At 43.1% G+C, this 14,571-nt stretch overlaps 2 protein-coding genes across 2 annotated transcripts; one reads left to right on the top strand and one right to left on the bottom strand.

Annotated features, from left to right (window-relative positions):
• Positions 1-1,028: 1,028 nt before the first annotated feature.
• LOC109408072 (uncharacterized) lies at positions 1,029-2,130 on the bottom strand. The gene is made up of 2 exons (XM_019681295.3): positions 1,428-2,130; positions 1,029-1,363 (listed from the first exon to the last, which is right to left on the bottom strand). The coding sequence occupies exons 1-2, from the start codon at positions 2,054-2,056 to the stop codon at positions 1,243-1,245; spliced, it is 750 nt and encodes a 249-aa protein (XP_019536840.2). The 5' UTR covers positions 2,057-2,130; the 3' UTR covers positions 1,029-1,242.
• Positions 2,131-7,172: 5,042 nt separating this feature from the next.
• Positions 7,173-11,043, top strand: LOC134286850 (uncharacterized protein K02A2.6-like). Its single transcript, XM_062848536.1, has 3 exons — positions 7,173-8,436; positions 8,480-10,727; positions 10,833-11,043. The coding sequence occupies exons 1-3, from the start codon at positions 7,173-7,175 to the stop codon at positions 11,041-11,043; spliced, it is 3,723 nt and encodes a 1,240-aa protein (XP_062704520.1).
• The last annotated feature ends 3,528 nt before the right edge of the window (positions 11,044-14,571 follow it).

Below are 14,571 nucleotides of genomic sequence, written 5' to 3'. Positions count from 1 at the left end.
TATATAAGTTGCATAGAAAATAGCCCGGTTTGTTTCACTCCAGACAAGGCTTCATACCATAATTGGGCCACAACAAACCTTACCCAACTTCATGTTGCTGCAAAAGCTTGTGAAATGTCAAGCGCAATATTGTTTACATTGAACAAGCTGTGTTGCTGCGCCAACAGGTTCTTCGTCACAGCTTCTAGCTGAAAGAGTGTTCTTTAAACAGCTATGAAGCGTTGTTGTTTTGTGTATTTGGCAACATACAAAATATACTGTATAAAAGCAGCAGCTTTATTGGATCGGACTCTTCTTATACGATTGGCACATCTTCCGGCAAAACTTCCGGAGTTGAATTAAAGTGCAATAAAAGCAACCCAAATAATTTCACATTTCACATAATTGGTCTATGCGATACGACTAGAGACTCTCAATGCAAAGGTTAAGGTTTCAATTCTCATTCGTTCAGGAAGTTTTTGTCGTGAAATTTTCTAATATAATCAGTGTATGAGACGAAGCTCATGAGACACATCTTGAGAAAAATGAGGCGCACAACTTTCAGTCTCAAAATGTACAGTGCTCCTGGGAGCTCGCCTGCAATGAGACTCCCGTACATGGGAATACAGTACTGTACATCAACTCTGCTTGGTATACCAACTGTTTCTTTATTACCTACAGCTGCTAGCTGTAATGATATCGCATATCAACCTTTAAAGCGCTGCTGGTTGGTGGATTTATCAGTATTACGAATTGCACTGTATAGTAGCAGTTGTTTTGTTAGTGGGGACTCCTATTCGATTTGTTCAAGTTTTCACATCCTTCGGGAAATCTCCTGGAGTTGGGATAGAGTGCAGTAAAGGCAACCCCAGTGAACGTGCCTCTGGGCCGACCTACTGATACCTGAACCCCAGTGATAAGTGATTGATTTCTGAAAACCGAGTTTGGTGCTTGTTTTGCAACCGCGTATTAGCTTAAGGTTTATATTTAACTAGCTTCCCTTTTATTCAGCGTTGCCTGCTTCAATTCGATGGTTACACAACAGAAAGCTAATGACTTAAGCTTATAGCGCTAAAATGTTAGTTGCGCTCTCTAACAAAAAGTGTCCTGAGATTCTGGGTGCTCCTTTTGGTATTTCTTATCTTCTTCATTTAGATCAAACTCTATGTTAGGCATTTGGGCTGTTTTTATGGGGTATTTCTTAAGACATTTTTATACATGATATTTTGTTAATTATGTATAGATTAACAAATACATGTATGCTCAGGTTGAGCCTTTCTTTGGCCTCACATTCAATTGCACTATGATGCACAACACCAGTTGATTCTTAACTTTTCCGTTGATCTCAACCTCCCAGTAGGTGGTACCACTTCCTGGCATATATCTGTAACAAAAAAACACCAAGCCTTTAGTTTCCATCAAACCACCCCACCCAGCATCGTACATACTTGACCAAATCATCATCCACCAGTGTTTCCCCGTACGTATAGTTGCCCTTCCGGAAGGGACATATAGCCTTCGGACTGATGCTATTCAGGTACTTCATCCACATCATTTCGCCTCCTATCCGCAGCAGCATGCACTGGTCCGAGTTGGCAATGTTGTTCAGGTAGGGCCGACAGCTGGCCGATGACCGGAAGTCATCGCACTTTTTCACCGTCGCCGAAACGTCCCATCCGTTGGGAAAGTCTTCTCGGAACTCGATGACACCGCTGACGGCCATGTTGGTGGCGTTGTACGGTGCTACGCGCATATCCGGCACAAATATGGGTAGATTTTTCTGGCCCGGACATTGACCGACCCGGTGCACTACCAGCTTCTTCTTTCCGATGCCACTGAGTTGCGGTGATAGGCCGAACAGATTTTGACCGATTATCAGGGATGGTAGGGTCGTTGTCAGCAGCAGCAGTAGTAGCCCGGTTGGCACCGATGGTTTTCCTGGGTCGTTCATGGTCGGAGTGACTGGCGAGTGATTGGGCATGAGAGAATTTAAAACATCGTGCAAGCGTGCCGCACGGAAATGGGATGCATTTATAGCAGGGGTTCCCAAAACAGGAATACATGGGTAATCATACATTTTCGAAGTTCAAGACCTTTTGAAACATTAAAATTTAAAAATTGGTTTACGATGATGTATGATAGAGTTCCTTACGAAATGTCTAGTGGAATTCACGACTAGTTTCGATATCTCGGAGAATAACCTGAGGAATTGAAGTAAATAGTTTCTAGACAGACTAGCCTATGACAAAAAAATCGCGTTGAAAAGATAACAATATTGAGAAAACTGATTTATTCTAGAAAACAAGAGAACATAAAAGAGAAAAAGGTTTAAGAAGATGAATATAAGGAAAAAATAGGAATGAAGTAAGAAAATATGAGGAAAAACGAAGGACAAAAAGACAATTCGAAGAAGAGGAAAAAAGTTTTAGTTTTCTGATCTCAGACTGAAATAGAATAAGGAACAATGTGGAAACCACTGGCCCGCGCTCTAAAGCACATTCCCTCACGCATCATTTCGGAAATGGTCCATGTAATTGAAACGTTTCGACCGTTTTGTTTTATCACAGATTTTATTACCAAAATTTCAATGAAAAAAGTTCAGTTTTCCCTTCTGCCAAGATTCGCTTCCATTATTATTAATGTAATTTACCCGCAGAATTAAATTTGACTCTGCCTGCCCCCTTTACTCTACACAGCAGTGTTCGCGCGCGTTGGATTTCGCTATATATGCATTTGCTTATCGGATGATGATCGGATAGTTATAAATTACGCAGTTCGATAGATTTGATTCAAAATTCAAGCAACTACTCCTTCTGGTGTGACTCTGATGTACAAAGAGTCGCACATACATGTACGCGCGGTGGAATGGGCGGGGAGAAAAAACGATTCATTTTCAGCGTGTTTACTTGTTTGGTTCTGCGTACGATTGCGGAAAAAGTTTTTTTTATATAAACTTTGGGAAAAGTATTTGAATTTGCTTAGTCACTTTGGTATTTTTAAGTTTTTCTTTTAAGATTCACAACTGTAGAAAAGTTTTATTCGATTTTTTTTTCTTATTTTGCTTGTTTTTTTTGTGATTGGCGATTTATTTTTACAAGAGTTGATTTGAATTAATTTTCCTTTAGATTAGGATATTTTCGCAACTGAGTCCTTCTTCTTTTCGGTTACAATTTCTTCTATCCGTGAATATTCGTAATCAAGTATTAACAACAACAATCAATTGTAAACTAAATAGATCATGGTGAGTAATAGGCAGAATATTTTGACTAGGTAAATAGTTTTCTCTTCAATTCAGCAATCTTTTTAACAACGGAATGTAACAATATCTAGATGAAAGTAAGGTAACTGCAACGTAGCTTTCTGTATTTTGAAATTCATACCAAATCGTTAATTCCGTGTGATCGACCAATGCTTTCCGAAATGCGTGTGAAATCTTTACAGTCATCGTTGAAATGCCAACATGTTTTTCTTGTTTGTAACTTTGTTTTATAATTTGACTCTGCTCCCCAGCAATAGATCAGAGATTCCATGTGTATTTTTATCGTGTTTGGTCATTTAATCTCTTGAAAGATCTTGGATGGACTCCTCTCGAAGGTGCCTTAGGCTAATTGTTGGACATTTGACGTACGTTACGTCAAGTAGAGGAAAAAGATTCGGAAGGATCTCGCCAAGCAAGATATTTCGAACAAACTGAGCATAGTTTAACCAGGAATTCCTTCAGTGGAATTCGTACGAAATTATATAAAGAATTTCCCGCAGAAATATACCCCGGGGTTCTTCAGGTATGATATTCCTCTAAATGGAATCCCCGGAAGAATTAATAAAGAAATTCCGGATGAAATACCTTAAATTTTTTTGGAAATAATCCCTGGACGAATCCGTGAAGGAATCCTAGGTGAAATGCCTAAAGGAATAACTGGAGGAATCTCTAGAGTAATCATTAAAAAAGTTCTAAGAGGAATTCCTGATAGAATCTCTGATAAAAAAATTGTAGGCATTCCTGAAGGGATCCGTTAAAGAGTTTTTGCGGTATTCCTGAAGGAATGCCCAAAAAGAGGATCCGAAATCTTGAGAGGAATCACTGGAGGAATAAATGCAGAAATCCCGGAAAAATCCCTCAAGGAATCCTGCGAGGAATCTTCGAATGAATTTCAGAAGGTATCCTTACACGAAATCCGAGAAAATCGGTGAAGGAATCCCTGCAGAGAGACCGGGAAGAATACTGTAGGACATCCCGTGAGGAATCCCTAAATCAATCCCAAGACCAATCCCGGAAGAGTACCGGAAATAATTCTAGAGGCAATCCCGAAGGGATCCTGGATATTGGGGAATCTCTTGAAGAACTTCGGTAGAAATCGCTGAAGGAATCTTGGAGGAATCCTCAAAGGAATCCATGGAGAAGTCGATCATACCTTAACGAGTCCCTGGAAGATTCTCGGGAGGCAGATTTGGGATGAACCTGCCTACGAAAGGAAAAAAAATCTCGGGAGGCAACCCATCACAGGAAGAAGCTTTGATCAATCCCTGAAGCCCTGAGGATTCTAGATGCATTCCTTAAGAAATCCCTGAGAGTACCTCTAGAGCATTCCCTAAAGAAATCGTGGGCGGAATCCTTATAAGAATTTCCAGGCGAGTTCCCTATATCCGGAAAAATCGACTATCCCGGGAGAAATCCTGGAGGAAATTCCGGTAGAAATCCCCGAAAGAATCTTGGAGGAATTCCTGAAGGTATATCGACAAATCTCCCTCAAAAAATCCTGGGAAGTAAAGGAATCCGGGCAAAAAAAATCTATAAAATCTCGGATAAACTCAGAATTTCTAAAGGAAACTCAGGATAAATAAGCTAAGGAATATCCAGGGAAAAATCCCGGAAGGAATCGATCATTGAATGCCAGAAGTAATCCTTAAAAGAATCACGGAAGGAATTTCTGAAGGAATTCTGAAAGAAATCCCGGGAAAATCCCTGAATAAATAACGGCAACAGTTCCTAAAAGAATCCCAGGACAAATATCTGTAGGAACCCCGGGAAAAATTCGTGAAACTCAGGAGAAATCAATTGTCCCGAGAGCAATTCCTGGAAGAATCCCGGGAAGAATCGAAAATGGAATCCCGGGAAGAATCACAGGGAATATCCCGGGGGAATCCCGAGAGGAGTTCCAATCATAAGAAGCTGTGAAGGAATCCCTGAAAGAATTGTGAGAGGATTTCCTTAAGAAAACTTGGGAGGAATCTATGAAGAAATCTCAGGAGAGCCCAACAAGGAGTACCGGGAGAAATTCTTGAAAAACATCCAGGAGAAATGCTTGAACCCGGGAAAATCGATGAACGAACCCTGCAAAGATCCCGGGAGGAATCCTGGCAGAAATCCCGGGAAGAACCCACAATCAAATCTCGCAATGTCCCTGTAGGAATATCGACAGAAATCCCTAAGAGAATCCTGGGAAGAATCAATGAAGGAGTCGCAGGAAAAAATCCCTAAAGGAATTCTAAGAGAAATCAGAGGTATCCTAGCAGATGCTCAGGGAAATATCCCGGGAGCTATCTACGGAGGAACCTCGGAAGGAGTCGATCAATGAATCCAGGAAGTAATCCTTGAAAGAATCGCGAGAGGAATTTCAGAAGGAATTCCGAGAGAAATCTAGGGAAAATCCCAGAATAAATAACAGCAACAATTTCTAGATAAATCCCGGGAAAATCTCTGAAGGAGTCCCGGGAGGAATTCGTAACGGAAACCCAGGAGAAATTTCTAAAGGAATCCCGAAAGAAATCCCTATCGGAAACTCGAAAGAAATTAATTTTGCCGGGAAAAATCTCTGAAGGAATCCCTGAAATAATAATTGAAGAGAGTGGTGAACCAGCGCAGCGTCTGGGTGAAAGCCTCTTTAATAAAGAAAAAAAAATTGAAGATATCCCGGAGGGATCCCGGAAGGCATCCCGGGAGCAACCCTCGGAGGAATACCTCCCTCTCTATCTTCATGGAGCTTATCAGAAGGAATCCAGTCTCAGACGGGAATACCGAAAGGGATCACGGGCGAATTTCTTAGGAATACCGGGAAAAATTTCGAAACAAATCCTTGAAGGATTTCTGGAGGAATCCCTAGAGGAATATTTCAAGAAATCTCTGAAGGAATTCTTAAAGAAACTTCCGTAGCTTCTGGAAAGATTCTTGAAATGAATTTCGGCATGAATTCCAGGAGTAATCCCTGAGGGAATAACAGGAGGATTCTCTGAAGAAATCTCTAAAGGGATTTTCGAAGGAATCCCTAGAGAAAGTTTCGGAAGGAGCCCCTGGAAGAATTCTGGATGCATTCCAGAAGGGATCACTAAAAGAATCCTTGATTCATTGCTGAAGAATCCCTCGAAGGGGATCTGAAATCTTGAGAGGAGTCCCTAAAAGAATCGCGGGTGGAATCAATGAGTAAATCCCGGAAAATCCCTCAAAGAATCCTGCAAGGAATCTTCGAATTAATTTCAGAAGGAATCCCTTAATGTAACCTGAGAAATTTGGTGAAGGAATTCCTGGGGGGGGGGGGGGGGGGGGGGTGGGGTCCCGGATAGAATCCTGAAAGCAATCCCGCGAGAAATTCCTTAAACAATTCTAGAAAAAAAAAACAATGATGGAATCACAGGAGTACAAATAAAAACTTCAGGAGAAATCAGTTAAGACATTCAAGGAGGTATTCATGGAAAAATCCCAGGAGGTATCTACGGTAGAATCCCGGAAGGAATTGATCAATTATTCCCGGAAGTAATCCTTTAAAAAAATCGCGGGAGGAATTTCTGAAGGAATTCTGAAAGGAATCCCGGGAAAAACTCCAAAATAAATAATGGTAAACATTTCTAAAAGAATCCCGGGAGAAAACTCTGAAGGAATTCCGGATGAAATTTATTGTTGGCACCCCTAGCGCCGACTCTGTTATCCTTCTACTGTCAAAGGCTCGGGTCTAACTGCCACGTATACCGAGACTGTCATCGTTCGTTCACCACGAGTAGAAGTACCGCAACGTGCGCGTCCAGTATATTTTAATTCGTACTTTATTTGTATATTCGCTTTAATAAAGTTATTGTTTGTTACGAGTCATAATTCTCGGCCTTATTTCCCATCGTAACAAAGTGGCGACGAGTCTGCGGAATTTTCGCGTCGTGTCTATTTTCGCGTCGAAAGTTTAGACAATAACCGCCGTGGGGGAAACATGTCGCAGTCGCAACCACCTCAAGCACAATCATCGATGTCGGGCGGCGGAGAGCAGCCATTCAAGGAAACGATCTTGCAGATACTCAGCAATCAGCAGGCGCTGATGACACAGTTATCGCAGCAGGTATCGGCAATCCAAGGGAACGTCCAGAATGCAAATCGCAATGAACTGATTTTGGACTCCTTAGCGACGAATATCACTGAATTCGCCTATGACCTTGAGAAAGGTTGTTCATTCGATGCCTGGTTTTCGCGTTATGCTGACCTTTTTGAGAAGGACGCCGCTCAGCTTGCGGACGATGCGAAGGTGCGGTTGTTATTGAGAAAACTGAATCCCTCAGCGCACGAACGGTACACGTCATTCATCCTCCCCAAACTGTCGAAGGAGTTTACGTTCGAGGAAACCGTCGCCAAATTGAAGATTATCTTTGGCACACCTGTCTCTACGTTCCATCGACGTTATCAGTGCCTTCAGACGATGAAGGACGAAGATGAGGATTTTATCAGCTACTCGTGTAAAGTAAACAAGGCGTGTGTTGACTTCAAGCTCCAAGAACTGAAGGAAGATCAGTTCAAATGCCTTATCTTCGTATGTGGGCTGAAATCATCCAAGGATTCGGACATCCGAATGCGCCTTCTATCCAGAATGAACGAGACCAGCGATATGACCCTCGAGAAGATCGTCGAAGAGTGTAAGAGTCTCATCAATTTGAAGCGGGACACGGTGCTCATTGGGGGAAAACCACCCTCGTCAACTGCGGTCGCCTCGAATGCCGTTCGGACGCAGCCGAATCGAAAGGAGAAACCGAACCGAGCGAAGGATCAAGCACCGAAAACGCCATGTTGGTCATGTGGCGGCATGCACTTTTCAAGCCAGTGCAACTTCAAGGATCACAAGTGCCGGGATTGCGGTAGGACGGGCCACAAAGAAGGCTATTGCAGCTGTTTTTCATCCAAGCCTCGGCCAAAGCCGGGAAAAGGAAAGCAAGGAAATTGGAACAAGCATTCAACGAAAATTGTCGTCGTTAAAAATGTCACGCGCAGCCGGAGATACGTCGAGACAACCATCAACGGTGTTCCGGTCAACCTCCAGCTAGATTCCGGCTCCGATATTACCATCATATCCAGACAGAACTGGGTCAAGATCGGAGCGCCCAAAACATCGCCACCGGACTGTGAAGTGCAGACAGCATCCGGTGACAAGCTGGGAATCGATGCCATGTTCCGTGCCAACATTTCGATCAGTGGCGACCAACGAGAAGGTAACTGTTACGTCTGTAGCTCTAATCTCTCTAAACGTTTTAGGCTCAGACCTCCTCGATGAGTTTGGGCTGTGGGACGTACCATTCTCGTCCTTTTGCAAACTGGTGGACACCAAACAAGAAGACCACCAAGTCGCCGAACTGAAGTCCAAGTTCCCGACCGTTTTCACCGGCCAGTTGGGGTTATGCTCCAAAATGCAGGTGCATTTGTCGCTCAAGAAGGACGCCAGGCCGGTGTTCAAGCCAAAGCGACCGGTTTCGTACAATATAAAGGCCGTTGTGGAAGATGAACTGAAGCGACTCCAGGACAACGGTATCATCACGCCAATTACGTACGCAGATTGGGCTGCACCAATCGTGGTGGTACGTAAACCAGACCGCACTGTCAGGATATGCGCCGATTTTTCCACCGGACTCAACAACGCACTAGAGGCAAACAATTATCCACTGCCTCTTCCGGAGGATATCTTCAATCGAATGGCTAACTGCACAATGTTTAGCCATATCGATTTATCCGATGCGTACCTCCAGGTCCAGGTGGATGAAAAAAGTAGGAAGCTGATCAATATCAACACTCACAAGGGCCTCTACCAGTTTAACCGGTTGTCACCCGGTATCAAGAGCGCCCCAGGAGCGTTCCAACAAATCATGGATGCGATGCTAGCCGGACTAGACTGCACGTGTCCGTACCTCGACGACGTCCTCGTTGGGGGACGCACAGAAGAAGAGCATAGGAAGAACCTGTACAAAGTGCTAGAACGCCTCCAGGAATACGGATTCACCGTGAAAATTGAAAAATGCCGTTTCTTCATGCGCCAGGTGAACTATCTGGGCCAACTTCTGGACAAGGAGGGCATCCGCCCTGATCCCGAAAAGGTGAAAGCGATAGTAAACATGCCCCCGCCAAACGACGTCCCGACGCTGCGGTCGTACTTAGGTGCGATAAATTATTACGGGAAGTATATTCGGGAGATGCGACAACTTCGTCACCCGCTGGATGGACTGTTGAAGCAAGGAGTCAGTTTCGAATGGACAGATGAGTGCCAACGGTCATTCGATCGTTTCAAGGAGATTTTGCAGTCTCCACTCATGCTGACGCACTATAACCCCCGAATGGACATAGTTGTATCAGCAGACGCATCAAATGTGGGCATTGGCGCCCGCATAGCTCATCGGTTCCCAGACGGCTCCGAAAAGGCAGTGTACCATGCTTCCAGAAGCCTCACCCCTGCTGAATCCCGATACAGCCAAATCGAGAAAGAAGCACTGGGGCTGGTTTACGCGGTCACCAAATTTCATCGAATGGTCTATGGAAGACGCTTCACCCTACAGACCGACCATAAACCGCTGGTGGCTATTTTTGGTTCCAAGCAAGGAATCCCCCCTTACACTGCCAACCGCCTACAAAGGTGGGCCCTAACTATGCTGTTGTACGATTTCCAAATCGAGTACATTTCTACGGATCACTTCGGACACGCAGACATTCTGTCACGACTAATAAATTCTCACATCAAGCCAGATGAGGATTTCGTGATTGCTTCCATCGAAATCGAGAAGGTTATCTGCAACATCGTCGGCCAATCTATCGAGTACCTACCAGTGTCATACAAAATGATAGCGGAGGCGACATCCGAAGACGACACCCTCCGCATGGTGAGGGATTACATCAGGAAAGGTTGGCCAAGTAAAGCAACATCCGAAGATCCAGGCGTACAACAGTTTTTCGCTCGACGGGAATCGCTGTATGAAGCCCAAAAGGTCCTGATGTACGGCGATCGAGTTGTCATTCCCAAGAAGCTCCAACAGAAGGTGCTTCATCAGCTACACAAAGGACACCCGGGGATCGATCGAATGAGATCCTTGACGCGAACTTTTGTGTATTGGCCAAACATAGACGACCATATCACTGCTTTGGTCCGAAACTGTCAGGAATGCGCAGCTGTAGCGAAGACGGACACAAAAACGAAATTGGAATCCTGGCCAGTCCCCGAGAAACCATGGCAGAGGGTTCACGTGGACTTTGCCGGACCCGTCAACGATACCTACTACCTTGTGCTAGTTGATTCACTCTCCAAATGGCCGGAGGTAGTACCAACCAAGCGCATCACATCAGAAGCCACCATAGCAATTCTTCGCAAAATCTTCAGCCGATTCGGCATGCCGGAGGTCCTAGTCTCCGACAACGGGGCCCAGCTTACCAGCGACGTTTTCGAACGGTTCTGCGAGTCCAACGGTATCACCCACTTGAGAACAGCGCCTTTCCACCCCCAAAGCATTGGGTTGGCAGAAAGGTTCGTCGATACTTTCAAAAGAACAATGAAGAAAATTCAAGCAGGAGGGGAAGATCTAGAACAAGCCATAGATACTTTCTTACTCTGCTATCGCTCTACACCCAGCCGAAATGCACCAGGAGGAAAATCACCAGCCGAGATCCTTTTCGGCAAGCCGCTTCGAACATCGTTTGAGCTCATGAGACCACCAAGCAAGTTCTACAAGGATGTCAACTCCAAGCAAGCTAGCCAGTACAACGAGAAACATGGGGCTAAGACAAAGTGTACGCGCAAGTACACCACGGAAACGATTGGAGCTGGGTACCAGGAGAAGTAGTGGAGCGTATTGGGCAAGTCATGTACAACATTTGGCTGCCTGATCGACAACGGCTCATTCGCTGCCACGGCAACCAGTTACGAAAACGCTACGATACTAGCAGCAGCCCGCCGGAGGTTATCGGCCCTCAAGTTCCGCTCGAGATCTTGCTCGACACTTGGAGTTTGAACCCATCTAGCTCCGGTGCTACAGTAGAAACAGTTGAACCGCCTGCGGAGCCTGAAGGACTGGATGAGTTGCAGTTGGAATTCTTGCGTAGCTTGATGGAGCCTGATCAGCAACGACGTCGACTGCGTACTCCGGTTAGGCAACCTGAGTTAGAGGAAGTTATCCAGCGAAGATCGTCCCGGCAGCGGCGCGCACCAGTTCGGTACGAGCCGTATCAGCTTTATTAAACAGGGGAGGTGTTGGCACCCCTAGCGCCGACTCTGTTATCCTTCTACTGTCAAAGGCTCGGGTCTAACTGCCACGTATACCGAGACTGTCATCGTTCGTTCACCACGAGTAGAAGTACCGCAACGTGCGCGTCCAGTATATTTTAATTCGTACTTTATTTGTATATTCGCTTTAATAAAGTTATTGTTTGTTACGAGTCATAATTCTCGGCCTTATTTCCCATCGTAACATTTATGACGGAAATCTAGTGCAAATTCCTAAATAAATCCTTATTCCTAATAGGAAACTCCGCAGAAATCAATTATCCCAAGAAGAATTACATACTGCGGATATCGCAGGGGAATCCCGAATGGCATTCCAGGAGGAACCCTCGTAGGGATGCCGGGAAAAATTCCGCAAGGAATTTCGGTAGAAATCGACTAGGAATCCTAAAAGGAACTCCGGGAGGAATCCCGGGAAAAAATCTTGATGAAATTTTACAAGGAATTCATGATGTAATCTCGGAAGAATCATTGAAAGAATTCTGGGAAGATATCCGACAGGCATCCCTGAAGGAATTTCGGCAGAAATCGTTGAAAAAATCTGGAGGAATCCCAGAACATTGAAAGAATATTGGTGTAATCCTACGAAGCAATCCTCAACAGAATCCCACGAGAAATTTCTTAACCAATCCCGGATAGAATTTCTGGAGGAATCTCCAGCAGAATATTTTAGCGAATCCCAGGAAGAATCCTGGGTTGAATATCAGGAGAAATTTAGGGGAAATCCTGGAGGTATAACAGCCTAAGAAACACAACTAGCTGAATAACAGTTTATTAAGCTTCAATTTGCTTAAGAGTGGTTTGTTTAGCTCTTATACAGCAAATATGTTCGTTGGGAGGAACTACGAGATGAATTCTGACATGAATTCTAGAAGAAATATCAGGATTCGCTGAAAAATTTCTTGGAGAGATCCCGGTAGAAGTTCATGCATGCAGACCAAACTATCGATGATATAAATTATTCACATATCAGTGTCATCTATTAATGCAATCATTTCTAACTGGAAACCTTTTCAATACACTGCTCTTATGCATTGGTAACGGTTGTATTTAAGATACCATCTTTATATCTTTTCACTGAGACGAGATATTAGGAACAGAAGTTATTTTTCACCCCATAACCACCTGTTCGAAGGATTTGCTCCTAATAGTTATATTACTGGACCAAGCTTGGCTAGATATATATTTGCAAAACATACGAAAATTGTATATTTTTGTTGAACTGATATTTTTTCATAACAAATTCATTTTACAGGACATTTGTAACATATTGCTCGTATAAAATGTAGTTAATGACCTGACCATGTTATGCGTAATTTTATACGATAAATCGCATAAGATGTAGCAAACGTGCTTTATGCGTACAACAGTGGTGATATTCGTGCATTGGCAGAGCAATAATAACGCTACATATAAGATTTGAAGTGTTATTTTATGCGATTTTCGGTGTACACTATTGCAGCGCAATATGGCATCCTATACGACATGATGATATTCTAAAAAATAAATAAAAATAAAAATAAAAATTCTTGCCGCCTCCGTGTCGAATTAATGAGACTTGGATTAACGAGCCATTCCTTACACTTATCACCACACACTACTTATGAAATAGGCTGAGTACTTCTCGTGACATTCTAACTCACCTCAATTTTAGGGGAAATGTGCTGAGTTTACCTGCGATGCGCCTGTTTGGCATCAGACTATCTGGAGTCAAAAACGACGAAGCGTGATTCCCCACGCTATTTCCAATACCACTTCATGGCCAGGGTCACCCATGGTTGATTATCAGGGCCACGAAAACAAAAATGTTGACTGTAACAATAATGGTGGCTGTTCACTTTCTTCACTAACTTTTTGGCATTGTATACGCAGTCAAACAGCAGATCTTTCCATGTAAGTACATAGTAAATCGCATTATGTCAACATATACGATTCTTCCTTATATGGGTTTGTATGTACACTTGTACGAGTTCATTTGTGCATTTATGCGACTTTATTCTTACACCAATGCGGATTGAACTATAATAAGATAATGAACCAAGTGAAGTCGTATTATCATGTCAATACGTAATTAGGTGAATCACAAGGTATCAATTGTAAAGTGTCCCACACAATGCATACGTTTGCGTGTGCGTGACAGTAGTTTGACACATTTCCCATGGGAAAACTGTCAAAAAACGCAAACCTCGACGGAACGGACGCTATGTGTTCCAGGTTTAAGTTCACCCGCACGCTTATGTGGATAAGTTTATCGCATAAAAGCACTAGAATGTCGTTCATTGCGATCGAATTACGTCTCGATTTGTATTCTTCTACGACTTTACCAGATACATCGCAATAAGTTTAAGAAATAATATCCTATGCGATTAAAATTGTCCGTCCGTCCGCGATAGTACATCTATGCGATCACTCACTTTTGCAATAGTAATAGACCAATCTAATTGGCTATTAAGATATCTATAAAAAAAACTCTGATATTTACTAGTAAATACAGTCTCTTCCGATTTTGGCAACACGAGGTGAATTTTATGTTGCCAAAATGGGGTGTTGCCAAAATCGGTAATTGTCTTTGTAATTTATTTTCAACTTTTATGCGTTATTTTGGCTTATATCATAAATATGGACCATTTACAAATCACAAAACGCTCCCCTTAGGTGACGTTCATAAATTACGCCATGATTTGTAAAATGGTTGTTTCTGGAAAATTTAATGGATATTTTTAAGCAAAGTAAGTCTAAAACATGTGTTTAAGACGATTTATCTGTTAACAATTTTTGTCAAAAATTTGTGTTGCCAAAATCGGTAACAAAATGTTGCCAAAATCGGTAAGAAACTATTCTGAAGTTTTACCTAAGGTTTCATTGACTATTTTCGGACTTTGAAAGACGGATCGTATATAGAAATCTAATCATTCAAAGTCGATTATTATGCCAACTGTTCAGGACCGTCGATTTGGTATGAAATTCAAGCCTAAAACGTGCTTTCAATGTAAAATTTCACCTATCAGCAATAGAATATATAGCATGTACAAAGTTTCACGGTGCAAACATAAACAAACTATTGCGCGGATTCTTTCTGATGATCTAGCCG

Source organism: Aedes albopictus, chromosome 2 (assembly GCF_035046485.1).
Source record: "Aedes albopictus strain Foshan chromosome 2, AalbF5, whole genome shotgun sequence".
NCBI lineage: Eukaryota > Metazoa > Arthropoda > Insecta > Diptera > Culicidae > Aedes > Aedes albopictus.
The sequence above is the reverse complement of the archived record's forward strand: the minus strand, read 5'-3'. Positions and strand labels throughout refer to the sequence as shown.

Excerpts from the sequence above, each read along its gene's own strand:
- LOC134286850 (XM_062848536.1), top strand. The coding sequence starts at position 7,173 with ATGTCGCAGTCGCAACCACCTCAAGCACAATCATCGATGTCGGGCGGC. Across the intron at positions 8,437-8,479 it reads CAGTGGCGACCAACGAGAAG|GCTCAGACCTCCTCGATGAG; the intron begins GTAACTGTTACG and ends TAAACGTTTTAG. Across the intron at positions 10,728-10,832 it reads AGCATTGGGTTGGCAGAAAG|CCGAAATGCACCAGGAGGAA; the intron begins GTTCGTCGATAC and ends CTCTACACCCAG.
- LOC109408072 (XM_019681295.3), bottom strand. The coding sequence starts at position 2,056 with ATGTATGATTACCCATGTATTCCTGTTTTGGGAACCCCTGCTATAAAT. Across the intron at positions 1,364-1,427 it reads GTGGATGATGATTTGGTCAA|ATATATGCCAGGAAGTGGTA; the intron begins GTATGTACGATG and ends TTTTTGTTACAG.